Below are 13,002 nucleotides of genomic sequence, written 5' to 3'. Positions count from 1 at the left end.
GCTTGACTCCATTGCTTTCCCTTTTTCCAATTGTGAGCATGCATCCAAAGTTAGTTGAGGACACATCAAAATGGGTAACTAGGAGAGGAAATTGCAAATAGGCCCAAAAGCATCAAGACAATGTGTTGTTAGAAATTCTTTTGCTCTAGACAGTGTTACCGGAATCGGCTGTGTGAAAACAAGGATCCGCGGATCCTCGGATCCATCTAGAACCACTAATGATTCGACTCTATGGCAGTTCTACTATTACAAAGTCGTTTCCTTCAAAAGGGACATGGATGTGTTTTGGAGGCACATCCAAAGACCGAATGTCCTACTGGACGTGAATACCAAAAATGATGTTTTGGTGTGTTTTTGTTTTGTGTGTGTTTTGGCGCGTTCTTTTACCCTACCCTTGCCTCAACCCCACTATAATACGACCCCTATCCCACTTGTTTAACGCACACCCAAGTCACCTGACATGGGGATTCGGGATTCGACGGATACAGGGATTCGAGTGTCAGATACGGACATGTTTACCCCCCGGAACAGGACACGTTTAGATACGTTATATATTATTTTATTAAAAAAAAAATATATATATATATATATATTTATATATATATATATTTATATATATATATATATATATATTTCTTACACAAAATTCAAATTCTCATTCATGATAAAAATTCATTAACTCAAACATAGATCTTCATCTAGATGTAAGTTTTACAAAGTAACATTATGCATACAAAATTACAAATACAATTGTGACATAAATGATAAATGATGAATTATAAATTTATAATACATATTCAATTCATCAATGATCCGATAGGAGAAAGACAAGATAGTAAGATAAATATATTGTAGTTTTCTCATTAAGTCATCGAAATCAAAATATGTTACTGTTTACATAGGTAGTGCAATGCCAGTGGCAAATAGAAATAGCAAATACAAAACAACTACAACTACAAGTCTACAAGCCTCAAGGCAATAGGTAGCTCATGACTCATGAGTCATCAATCCTCATAGTCATCATCAAAATTAGCATCAATGTCCTCATCATCATGGTCACCACTGCTCTCCTCTACTGCATCCTCTCCCTCTGTATCCAAAGTCATCCCTGCATCTGTTGATGTGGAGGATGACCCCTCTATAGTATCACCATCATCAAACCTGACAGGCTCTAACACTTACTTGTTGCTTGAATCTCCTTGAAAATGCTCCCACACCGTTTGCTCCTTGCTCCCAAACACCCACAGCCAACTAAACAAGTGAATGTGCAAATAGAATGGGGAAATACGCCTTTATAATGCCGCGCGGGTTCTTGATTTATGGATTCGTGTTCAAAAATCAAGACATGTTCCGGATTCGAAGTGTCCTGATCAGGACACATTCCAGATTCGAAGTGTCCTAATTGGGACTCGTTCCGGATTCGAAGTGTCCCGATCGGACACGCGTCCCGATCTTCGGACACAAATCTGCCCGAATCGTGTCTGATTCTTCAAATTCAAGACATGTAGGGCCTGGGGGACGAATCTCGTTTCATAGACACACACTTATTGCAGTCGGTAGATTCGGGAGTTCCAATTATTTGCATGCCAATTTCGATAGATTCAAGAGTTACAACGATTTACATGCCAATTTCAAGCCAGTGGAACACCTTGCCCACTTGTTTAGCACATAGCCAGTCGCGAGTTACACTGTTACAACGACAAACCACTTGTTTTCAACGCACAACCATTCGAGATTTAAATTGTTACAACGACAACCCACTTGTTTAGCGCACAATTGATCAGGAGTTACATTGTTACAGTGACAGCCCACTTGTTTAGCGCACAGCTAGTCGGTAGTTATAGTTACAAGACCCGAACTAGATCGAATGACAGGGCGACCAATGCAAGAGCATATATGTAGGCAACAATTCTACATTGGCGAGTTTTGCTTCCAACTAGATGACCGTCGACAAGTTTTACGGTAAGTTCCAATGGATTCCTACCTTCATAATGTGTGACCACCTTACATGAGAACCTAAAGACCGCAGCTCTGAGACCCGTCTTTCTTGGCCCCCCAATCGGTCAACACCTAATATGGGTCCTCAACCCCTTTGTCTCCCTGCTCCTCTCGATGAGGCCTCATCCAACAATCCCACTCCAACATGTGCCTTTCACTATTGGACCTTGTTCACTATGTTGACGTCCCCACATAGTCCCTCATTCTTACTTCTTTGACCTTCACCTCATTGTAGATGTCAACCTATCAGTCAACACCTAATATGGGTCCCCAACCCCTTTGTCTCCCTGCTCCTCTCGATGAGGCCTCATCCAACAATCCCACTCCAACATGTGCCTTTCACTATTGGACCTTGTTCACTATGTTGACGTCCCTACATAGTCCCTCATTCTTACTTCTTTGACCTTCACCTCATTGTAGATGTCAACCTTTACAATGGCTCTAATGCCATATAGATAATGCACATACACAATAGCAGAGTACATGCAGAGTCAAAGAGTCTATATTATTTCTAGTCTTTTATAATTGCTACTTTATCTTACTTTTACAATTTTAGTATTTATTGCGTTACTTGTCCCTACCATGATGTATTCTAAATTATAACTTATAATTTAATAAAATTTATACCTAATTGATGATTATATTGCAATGTGACAAACATGCAACCATCACAGTGTGAGCATAGTGAGGAGCCAAATATGCCACATGTATCGAATGTCCATAAAGACCCAAAATCTCCTTTATGGCAATATGTGGAGAGTCTTGGCAAAAATCCAAGGGGTGGTTCATATAGATGGAAATGCAGCAAATGCAATAGTGTTTGAAATGGCTCACACACACTAGGGTAAAGGGCCATCTCACTGGGCAGACTAAAACAGGGGTGTTGGTAGCACTAGTCCAAATGGCTACAAGAAGTTGCTAATAGGAGACTCACAAAGGAAAAACTTCATGTGCAATGCTCTACAACTAAGCCTCCATTACCATCTAGATCAATTGTCACAACTAATAAAAGACCTACTTTGGGACCTCTTGAAGCAGCATTCAATAACCAGGGCAGAAAAGTAATTGATGAGTATGTAGCTCGTTGCATACATGCAAATGGGCTAGCATTCTATTTGGTGTGTTCCCCTTATTGGCAACAAATGATTAAGGTAGTTCATGAAGCACCAAAAGGGTAGCCTTGTTTATGGAAAGGTCTACACCATCTTGTTAACATCAAAAAGACAATCTGTGGAAAGACAACTGCAGTCAATCCATGACACATGGGCAAAAACAGGGGTGTCCATCGTTTCTAAATGATGGAGAGATCAAAGAAATCACCCTTTAATTAATGTTATTGCAATCTGCCCCCAAGGGGTGATATGTTTTTGAAGGTTGTTGATTGTAATGGAGTGGAGAAAGATGCAACATTCATCTCCACAATTCTTATTGATGCAATAGAAAGTGTGGGGTCACAAAACATTGTCTAGATCATCGCGAACAATGCACAAGTGTAAATTTGCGGGCTTTTGATCGTGGAGAGTCAATATGATCACATATTTTGACTTCATGTACAATGGATTTGTTGAATCTTATGCTTGCCAAGATTGGCAAGATTGAATGGCTCAATAAAATATACGTAATGTCAAAGGAAATCCAAATGTTTATCACCAATCATTCGATGTCCCAAGGCATATATAGGGGTTTTGCAAAGTTGGAGCTATTGAAGGTACTTTGTTGTTAATAAATGTTATTTGCATTATGAATTTTTAATTTTAATTTTATATGATTTCTAATTTGAAATTTGACTTCTCAAAACTTATGTAGGTTGCTTAAATCTGTTTTGCCTCCCACACTCTACTCATAAAGAGGCTTGTGGCGGTCAAATAAGCGTTACAAGTGATGGTCATCAACCCTCTTTGGGAAATGTGGAGGACTTTTGTTTCTGATAGAGGACAAAGAATCAAGTTTATCATTCTTGATAATGAATGGTGGGGCAAGGTCCAATAACTTCTCCAATTTATGGAACCAATCCTAACCATGATTAGGGCATTTGACACCTATGAAAACATAGACAGTATGCTGGGAAAGATAAGGGAAATTATCAAATCAAGTGAAAATGACCCTGTGAAATATTTTACAATGAAGTGAAGGACGTAGTTACCAGAAGGTGGAACAAGATGACCATGCCATTACATCTTTTGGCCTATGCCCTACACCCCAAATATTATCATTCCAAAAGTTTGTCTTTACCTGGTAGAACAACTCCAAACAAGGATTATGAAGTGGTACAGCGATACAAAACAACTTTGAGGAAAATCTACAAGGATGTAGGAATTGCAAAGGAAGTACGTGAGGAATTTCGTTCATTTGTACAATCCATTGGTAGTTATTTCGATCCATTAGCCATGGATGATTAGAGGCATATGGATCCTATTACTTCATGGGGCTTCCATGGCAGGGTTAGCATACATCTCTCAACTCTGGGCCACAAAGTTATTATCACAGGTTGCTAGTTCCTTACCAGCAAAGAGGAATTGGAGTACATATGCTTTCATCCATTTGGTGAAGTGAAACAAACTGGGAGCAATGAAGGCTAAGGATCTTATATATGTCCATTCCAACCTCCACCTTCTATCACATTTTAGTCCAAAGTATAAGAAAGGTTAGAGCAAGATGTGGGATGTAGAGCCTGAGATATCTGATTTAAACATCACAATGAATGTCATGGCTCACCTCAACCTACTCAAGGAAGTTACACCACTAGTTCATCCTTCTGTTGTAACTTCCAAAATTTTCGATCCCCCATCATCTGTTCATGATGTAGAGTTGCAATATGCAGATGATGAGAATGTAGATCCATTTCAAGATATGTAGTTAGCCCTACTCTACATTATCATATTAGTAGAGTGATCATTGATGATGTGAAAAATCTTTGAAATGCAGCAACTGGAAATAATTCTTCTAACTAAACAAATAAATAATAAAAATAATAATTAATTATGCAAATTATTTTGTTTACGGCAAAATAATGAATTATTCACACTGCGATTTCTTCACCAAAAAAAATGTGGAAGCAAAAGTAGGAATTGAGTAATGTTAGCGCACACATAAAAATTGACACTTTATTTTGAACAAATGTCCCCGGAAAAACCCAATGTGGGAAAACCAGTGCAGCAGCTGAGGGTTTTATTATTATGCAGCAATGAATTCTAAGTACAATAAATTTGGATGCCCAATTGGCTATCCAATCTGAGAGAACTACTGACAAAATCACCTGAGGGAATTTACCCTGGTCTCTAAGCAATCTCTCAAAACTGACAAGCCCAAGCAAGCTATCCAAACCCTCTACACAAGCTCTGTGTCACCTCTGCGCAGCTTGTCACACGCTCATCCCGGAACTGATGCTACTCAAGTCATCCTGCCTGTTGCTAACTAGGGAAGTGTCTCTCCTACCTACTAGAAAATCCTCCCAACCTCTGGAAACTAAAACGACCTCTTCTCTAGCTAAATCGAATTGCGTCTTTGAGGCTCTATGCTGCCTCCTGGAGAAAATAATTTAGCCTCCTCTCTTGCCTCTCCAGAACTAGAAAATCTTCTTCCAGACCACTGTCTCTGCCCCTCTCTAACCCTGCATCCCCTCTTTGGCTCGAACTCTGTTACTGGCTTGCTCGGCCTGCCCAAGGAACTCGCACTGCTGGCTCTCACTCACTATGATGTGTATCTTTCCATCTACTCATCGACCTCTTCTTATAATCTCAAGTTGGGACTCCAATGGCAAAGATTAAAACTTAATCGATCGCTGAAATCATCTCCAAGTCGATCTGTGTGAATTTCTAGAGAATTCTCACCTTTCTCAATTAATTACTATTAATGCCTCCTTCCTTCTCCTATTGTGTCATATTTGTACATCCTTCAATCCTATCCCAAGTTGTTCTTAAGGGGGGATGTTAGGATATTCTGACACATAGGAAATAGTTAAGTATAACTTGGTCTAGTGTAGAGTTAGGTAAAGTGTGTTTCTTTACTATGTACTTTTGTAACTTACAATCCGACGGTCACGATATGTTCTAGACATGAAGTGATCTGACGGTTCATTCTCTCATCGGTATTACCGACACTTGATCCGTGGCTTAACACCCGATTGGTCCATGATCTCTATTTAAAGAGCATGGAGGGTCATTTGTAGGGTGACCATTCATGAGAGAAGCTTATGTAAATTTTCTTTCTTTTATTAATAAATTCCCTGAAGTGGCCGCGTTGGCTCAGGCCGTGGATTGTTTCCTTCTTTGAGGGTTTTAACCACATCAAAAATACTCGTGTATTGATCTATGATCTGTTTGTGAGCGATGTCCTTTGGTGTTCTATCTGAGGAACTTACCCTGTAAATTCCTACAATTTCCTTAAGTTACTTAGGCATTTTTAATTATTGATCAATTAATTTAATTGAGTCATCTCTAGGTGGAATTTCCAGAAACAATTTATGGGTTTTGGAGAATTCATGTGTTTTAGCCTCTCCACAACTAGCAGATGAAACACTCATTTTTGTATCTACTATTATCCTTTACGTATGAGGCAAGATGCATGATTTTGGTGTTCAGATTTATAAATTATCCAATGATTCAAGTTCTAATATTGTGATACTTCACATATCCTTGCCATATCTAGAACCTGGCTTTTCAAAAATCTGGCGGATCCATATCCGGATCCATGTCCTAGTAACATAGGTTCTAGGCAGTCATGAGAAAGAAACTAACTCTTTGGTCAAATACAAAGTCAATATTGTAGCTTAAAGACTTTGGGCGTAGCTTGGCATCAATAGTGTTGTTTGAAGATTTTGTGTTTAGGTTGGCATCCATACCTTCTCAAGAAGGTTCTAATTTTTCTTACCTAGCGTCTAAGTCACCTAGTTTGAGCTCATGTTCAAATTCAGTGACAACGAAATTAAAAATAAAAGGGAAATAATCAATGGTGAAAAAAGAGTAGGATAAAATTTGCCATTTAGTTTGCAAAGAGAATTAATCAAATTTTGTTATAACATCATATCCATAAATATGGAAGCCATATTCTTCTCAGGTGTGAATTAGCCAACCAAGGCTACGGAATATCTTTATAAGAAGAATTTAGTGGACATCCTGCTCCAAACACATCTTCTATAGAGAATCTGTTGAAGAAATGGCATAAATATCCTTGAAACCAGAACCCCTACAAATGGTCTGGAATGTTTTTCATGCATAATTTCCTGTAGAGAGGAGAAAAGTTGAGAGAAAATGGCATTTACTATCATGGATAAACGTCACTCAGCCAAAATGGGAAGGGGGGGTGGAAAGAAGGACTAGAGTTGGTATACAAAGCCCGAAATGCTAAATTATTTTGGAGGCTTGAAAGAAGCCTAGGGAGTGAAATCTCGAGATCAAACATTTAGGAAACAAAGAACCCAAAAGGATCCAGTATCCAGAATGGCATCCTTCAATGTAATTCGGTTGTTTATAGGGAGGCTTGCCATGGGGACACTTCCATCACTCAAAAAGAATTAACAGCCAGAAAAACTCAAGCAAAAGAAGGAAATGACATCTTGCGCTAGAACCCCAATGGAAAGGGAATATTATACCCAGTTAAAGAGGGGTACCTATCATGTTTAAAAGAAGACGAAGAAGACTTGTAGAAAAACAGGATCTGGCAAAAAATATGTCCCCAGCAATATGGTCAAAGGTAGTGGTTTTCTCATGGTTAGAAGCAAAAGAAAATACTGTCAAAAGAATTCATATAAAGGGGGTAAAACACCCCTCCAGATGCAGTGGACACCGTCATGAGGAGAAGGATGAAAACCATATTCTTCTCGAGGGTGAGTTTGCCAAGCAAGTTTGAGGACAATGGGAAGAATTTAGTACACATCCTGCTCCAGATGAATCCTCTATAGAGGAGCTGTTGAAGAAATGGAATAAATCTCCTTCGAAATTGGAATCCCTATATAAATGTTTTGGAATGGTTCTCGTGGGTTCATAATTTGGTTCCTACGCAAAGAAAAGAAAAATAAAATCTTCAAAGGAAAATTCACAGAACAGATTTGGAATAATATGAAGAGGGCTATCACCGAAACAGACAAATTTAAATCTGGGAAATCTATTGAGGAAAACATACCAGAATCAAAATCAAAGTTTCTTGAAACCCTGAGCTGGAGATCAGTTCCTCTTCTGAAAAACTACAAAAGTTAAAATCCCTAATTGATCAATAGGAAAACCCTCTCGGGAACGATGGATCAAACTGAACTTCGATGGTGCTTCTAATGGCAACCCTGGCCTCACTAGATCAGTAGGGTGATCATAGATCACTCTGGACAGATCCTAACAATTTATCATCAGTTTTGGCCATATGAGGAAGAGGACAAATATGAAGGAGAAATTAGAAGTTCTCCTCGTTAGTATTTTGGAAGCCCTTAATACAAGCTTCAGTAAGGTTATCTTTAAAGACAACTCTAAACTGGTGATAAACATCTTAAAGAAAAAAGCGAAACACTCATCATGGGAAGTGGCTAAAATCTGACACTCAACTAGCGTACGTGAGCAATTCAATCCTTTGAGGAGTGCAGGTGGTACATGTCCAAAGAGTAGCTAACTTAGTGGCAACTGGCTGGATAGCCAGGCTATCTTTGCAAAATAGTCAAGTCTTGGCCTTGACAGACCACTCCTTGAGTCCTCCCTTGGTTGAAAATGAGGGTTGGGAAGAGGAATTACCTAGGCACCAGGTAAACCCCCTTCCCTGATTCTTACTGTTGATGGGTTAGCCCATACATAGTATGGAAAACATTACCGCTAGTACAACCTTCACATAAGTATGATGGTGAGTCATCCCACCACCTTCATCTGCCATCATTCGAAATTTATGAGGGCTTGGATTCTTAAGGTGGTGAGTGAGCGTACATTCAGGATAACTTTTGTTTCTTCTCCCCATTTTGTTCATCTGGCTCCAGTTTAAGCATGCCAGCCTCCAGTAAAAGAGTACAGTCCAGAATCAGGACAGTGTCCATGGCAGAGGCCTGACAAGAGGATCCCTTCGACTCTAGACAGTAGTTTCAGGCTTGCGTGGCTCAACAGAACCAACCTGCAAGTTCATCGAACCAAGGTGCGCAGACCCCAAACAATTCTTCGGTTGCAGTTAAGAAGTTGAGATTGGCACTCTGTGAATTTGGGCCGAGGCTCGAAGACGGAGATGAGTGTAATTCTATCAAACAAGCAAAGATTAAAGACAAAGCGGTGGCCCTTTTGGAAAAATTGATGGATCTCTACAAGGCTTGACACCAAGAAACAGGAAGATGAGACTTTAAGACGTAAAATTTTCAACTATTTGGACAATCTGGTTGACTTCATGGCTAAGCATCAGGCCCCTATGTTCGTGGAGAATGAACCAGGCCCAGCAAACACGAAGACGCAAACGCCGCCTCCGCGCACCCATCCCCCCACCCCAAAAGAAACCCAACGGGTGCATGATCTTCCACAAGCTCTCCCAGCAGCAAAACTGAAACCGTTTTTTTGGTTTATACTTATCATTTCCTACCTGTCTATATTCTGTATGTGGCCTTAGTATGTAAATTCGGGTCTTCTGGTTTAGCTTTTAGGTTCGTTTCGCTAAGATGTATAAAATAGCAGTATGAAAAGGCAAGTTATAACATATAGAGCCTGTCTTTGCTAGGACACGCCATGATGTGAAGGCATTTCGTGATGTACCTGATAGGCGCGGCAGTGGGAGTTTTTGTATAGAATAAAATGTTCTTTTGATCTCTCATACACCTAAAAAAATTATAACTTTTCATTAACAACTCCATATGAGTGTTGAATCAGCCATCTTCACCTTAAGGTATATTTAGAAGATTATAAACAAAACATCGACCGAGTGTTACATACATAAACAATTTTCAGCAGATCCTCCCCACCGGGGATCTAGAATGGGCCTATTCCAGCAATTATATTGACTGTAGTAAAAACATTATCTGCTTTATTTGTAACTTCGCATGCTTGGCTTTCTCGCAGTGCCTAAGCCCTAAGTTAATCTCAAAATGAATGTTTCTTTAATGTAATCTAGGCTCGTCAGAGGGTGATGCGTATAGAAGGTCGGGGAAGCTGAAATAAGTGTATTTAATATTTCACTTGTCTATTTGCTTCGGTCTAAATCATGTAAGTCGATGCATTGCGGTTCGGCTTATGTTTCCTAGGTCATTAGTTTGAATTTTGTCCAATGAAACCGTCAATATACAACCCTATTGGAATCCTGAGACCATGGCCTCTGCCAATTCCTTCAGAATTAGCTTAAAAATTGATGGAATTTAACTTGCTGATATTTAAATTAAGAATTTGCGAAACAAATGAGAGAGATGGCAAAGTTAATTACCCGGAGATGAGGATGGCGTCGAAGAACTCTGGGCCTGCAACTAACGACGGCATGTCGTAAGGTCATTGGGCAGCATTGACGGGATCCACGCCTAGAACTCCACAAGACAGAGGGAGAAGAAATCTGGGTATTATTGTCAATAGCAGAATGCAAGAGCTTAGATGAACAAACAACTGAATTAACGGCGTTGCTTAACGCCATTGGCATTGCCATTGCCTGTATTATGCTCGACCCCAACTAAAATCAAGGAGTGTTCGCTCGCCAGAAATCCAACAAAGCGGTGCAGTGATGGAGGAGTGTAATAATGTGGGACGAATGTTGAGACACGAATGCTTTATTGCTGACAGCATATGGTAGGCGTGGTTTTGCGGCATCAACATACTTTTGTTCGGGTGTTTAAGCGTTGTGTCCTAATTGTATTGATTAGAGTTACTGATTTTTTAATTATTTTAAAACTAATAACGTTTTTAAAAAACCAGATGGTGTGGTGAATCGGTGATTATGTATTAGCTTATTATTTATTTAAACATTAATTAATTCAGTATTAGTATTATTGAGAAAAGAGGTTCATTTTATACCTGAGTTTTATACCTGAGTATGATGTGTAATGTTGTTGTTTATTTGTTATTAAAATTAAAATTTTGTTTATGTTGGCAAAAAAAATAAAAAAAACTAAAAAAACTATAAAAACATTTAAATAATGTTAGGTCATAAAAAATTTAAGATTTGTAAGAAGCAAAATTTCAATAGTAATAAATCTCATTAAATTTATAAAAATATTTAAAGGGAGTTGTCTTTAGTGTGATTTTTTGGACTTTCCAGTACTGAATCTGGCAGGAAAAAAATAAAGGTGAAATCTTGATTTGTGTTATTTAAACTGGTTTTTTTTTACTATATATGTGTTATTTAAACTGGTTTTTTCACTGTATATATGGATGGATTCAGCGTTTAGCACTCTGAAAGTGTTACCCATCAAACTTGTGACTTCAATAAATTCCTGCCAATTTTAGAAAAATTAGACCAGAAAAAGCTTACAAAAAGTCACACTAAAGACAAAATATAAATATAATAGAAAACTATAAATATAAAATAAAAATAATTTAAATTAATATATATATATATATATATATATATATATATAAAATTTTAGATCTAAGACTTTTGTGATCCATAATGTAGATATAAGTCTTTCAGATTAATCACATTCGAGGTTTCGAACCAACTAATGTGATCCCTCCTTAAGACAAGGTGAAGAAGGCTTGGTCGAACCAACTAATGTGGTACATCCTCACAAGGTGAAGATTCATTCTTCACCTTGTGAGGATGGACCACATTAGTTGGTTCGAAACGTCGACCAAATCTTATCAATGTGATTAATCCGAAAGACTTTTATATATATATATATATATATATATATATAATTTATAAAATATTAATTGTAGTTATGAATATGTAATTATTATAAATTATAATAATAATGATGATTTAATTTCAAAGTCTTGTGTTAAGTTGAGTGAATGAAATATATGTATTTAATAATGATTTGGTTCTTTTTAATTATTAAGATGTATATATGATATATATTAAGATGGTATAGATGTTACTCATCAAACTTGTGATTTTAATAAATTCTTGCTAAATTTTAGAGAAATCAGACTTAAAAAACTCACCCAAAAACCACACCAAAAACAACTCATATCTAATTTAAATTTAAATTTATGATTTTTTTTAAATATACATTCTTAATTAATTATTAACTCTATTTAAATTATAATATTGAAAAAAAAAACATTAATATTTATATCATAAAAACCAGTGTATAGTCTTGAAAACCAGAAAACCAATACATGGTCAAATGGTCTTTCATAGGTTCTTAATTAACAGATAGATCTACTACATGCGAAAAACATGTAAATACCTTAACCAACAATATGATTACTTAAATGAATATTATAATATTATAAACAAACTTTATTGAATATATATATATATATATATATATATATATCCCTTGGAAAAAAGTCGTAATTTCCATTAATGTTTAAAAATTACATTTTGTAAATGACGTAGCATATTCATATGGGAGGCAATAGCCTTCAATATGTAGATGTACAGAAATCAAAAAACATGTGTTCCACGCAAGGAGCATTGATATATCAACATAAAAAAACTATCTCTACACAGAGAGAGCAATCATAGTATTGTTTGTGTGAAAAACTATAATAACTTAGATATATAATCAAAAATTTCTACCAAACTCGTGAGCCCAAAACTTCATTGAATACTATAATAAAATAAAATAGGTTCCTAATTAACAAATATACTACATGCGAAAACATGTAAATACCTTTTTTTTTCAGAAGAAAAAAGCGATATATGATATATTGAGAAAATATAATGGTCAGAAATACATGAAGGCATGAACCATAGCCGCATGTCCAGAACAGGGACTGCAATAAGGCATAAAGTGGCAAGCAGAGCCACAAACCAAAGAGCCTAAAAAAAGCCGTAGATGGAGGTAGATGGAGGAGAGGCCAGAAGGAGGCCGCGGTGATGACTGTATTACATGTACAGGAATTACAATGAGACAAAAAGAGTCTTGTTCTGAATAGTTAGAGGCAAAGAAGCCGCAAACAGAAA

General features: G+C 37.4%; 1 protein-coding gene across 1 annotated transcript in view; it reads right to left on the bottom strand.

Annotated features, from left to right (window-relative positions):
- Positions 1-10,716, bottom strand: part of TY2 (thioredoxin Y2) — a 67,975-nt gene extending 57,259 nt beyond the window's left edge. The window contains exon 1 of the mRNA XM_089418115.1: positions 10,363-10,716. Within this exon, the coding sequence (XP_089274241.1) occupies positions 10,363-10,575 (213 nt within the window). The 5' untranslated portion in view covers positions 10,576-10,716. The remainder of the gene's footprint in view (positions 1-10,362) is intronic.
- Between the last annotated feature and the right edge of the window lie 2,286 nt (positions 10,717-13,002).

Source organism: Pinus tabuliformis, chromosome 3_2, assembly GCF_031772625.1.
Source record: "Pinus tabuliformis cultivar Carrire ecotype Pingquan chromosome 3_2, CPIR1, whole genome shotgun sequence".
Classification (NCBI taxonomy): domain Eukaryota; kingdom Viridiplantae; phylum Streptophyta; class Pinopsida; order Pinales; family Pinaceae; genus Pinus; species Pinus tabuliformis.
This window is presented reverse-complemented; position numbering and strand designations above follow the sequence as displayed.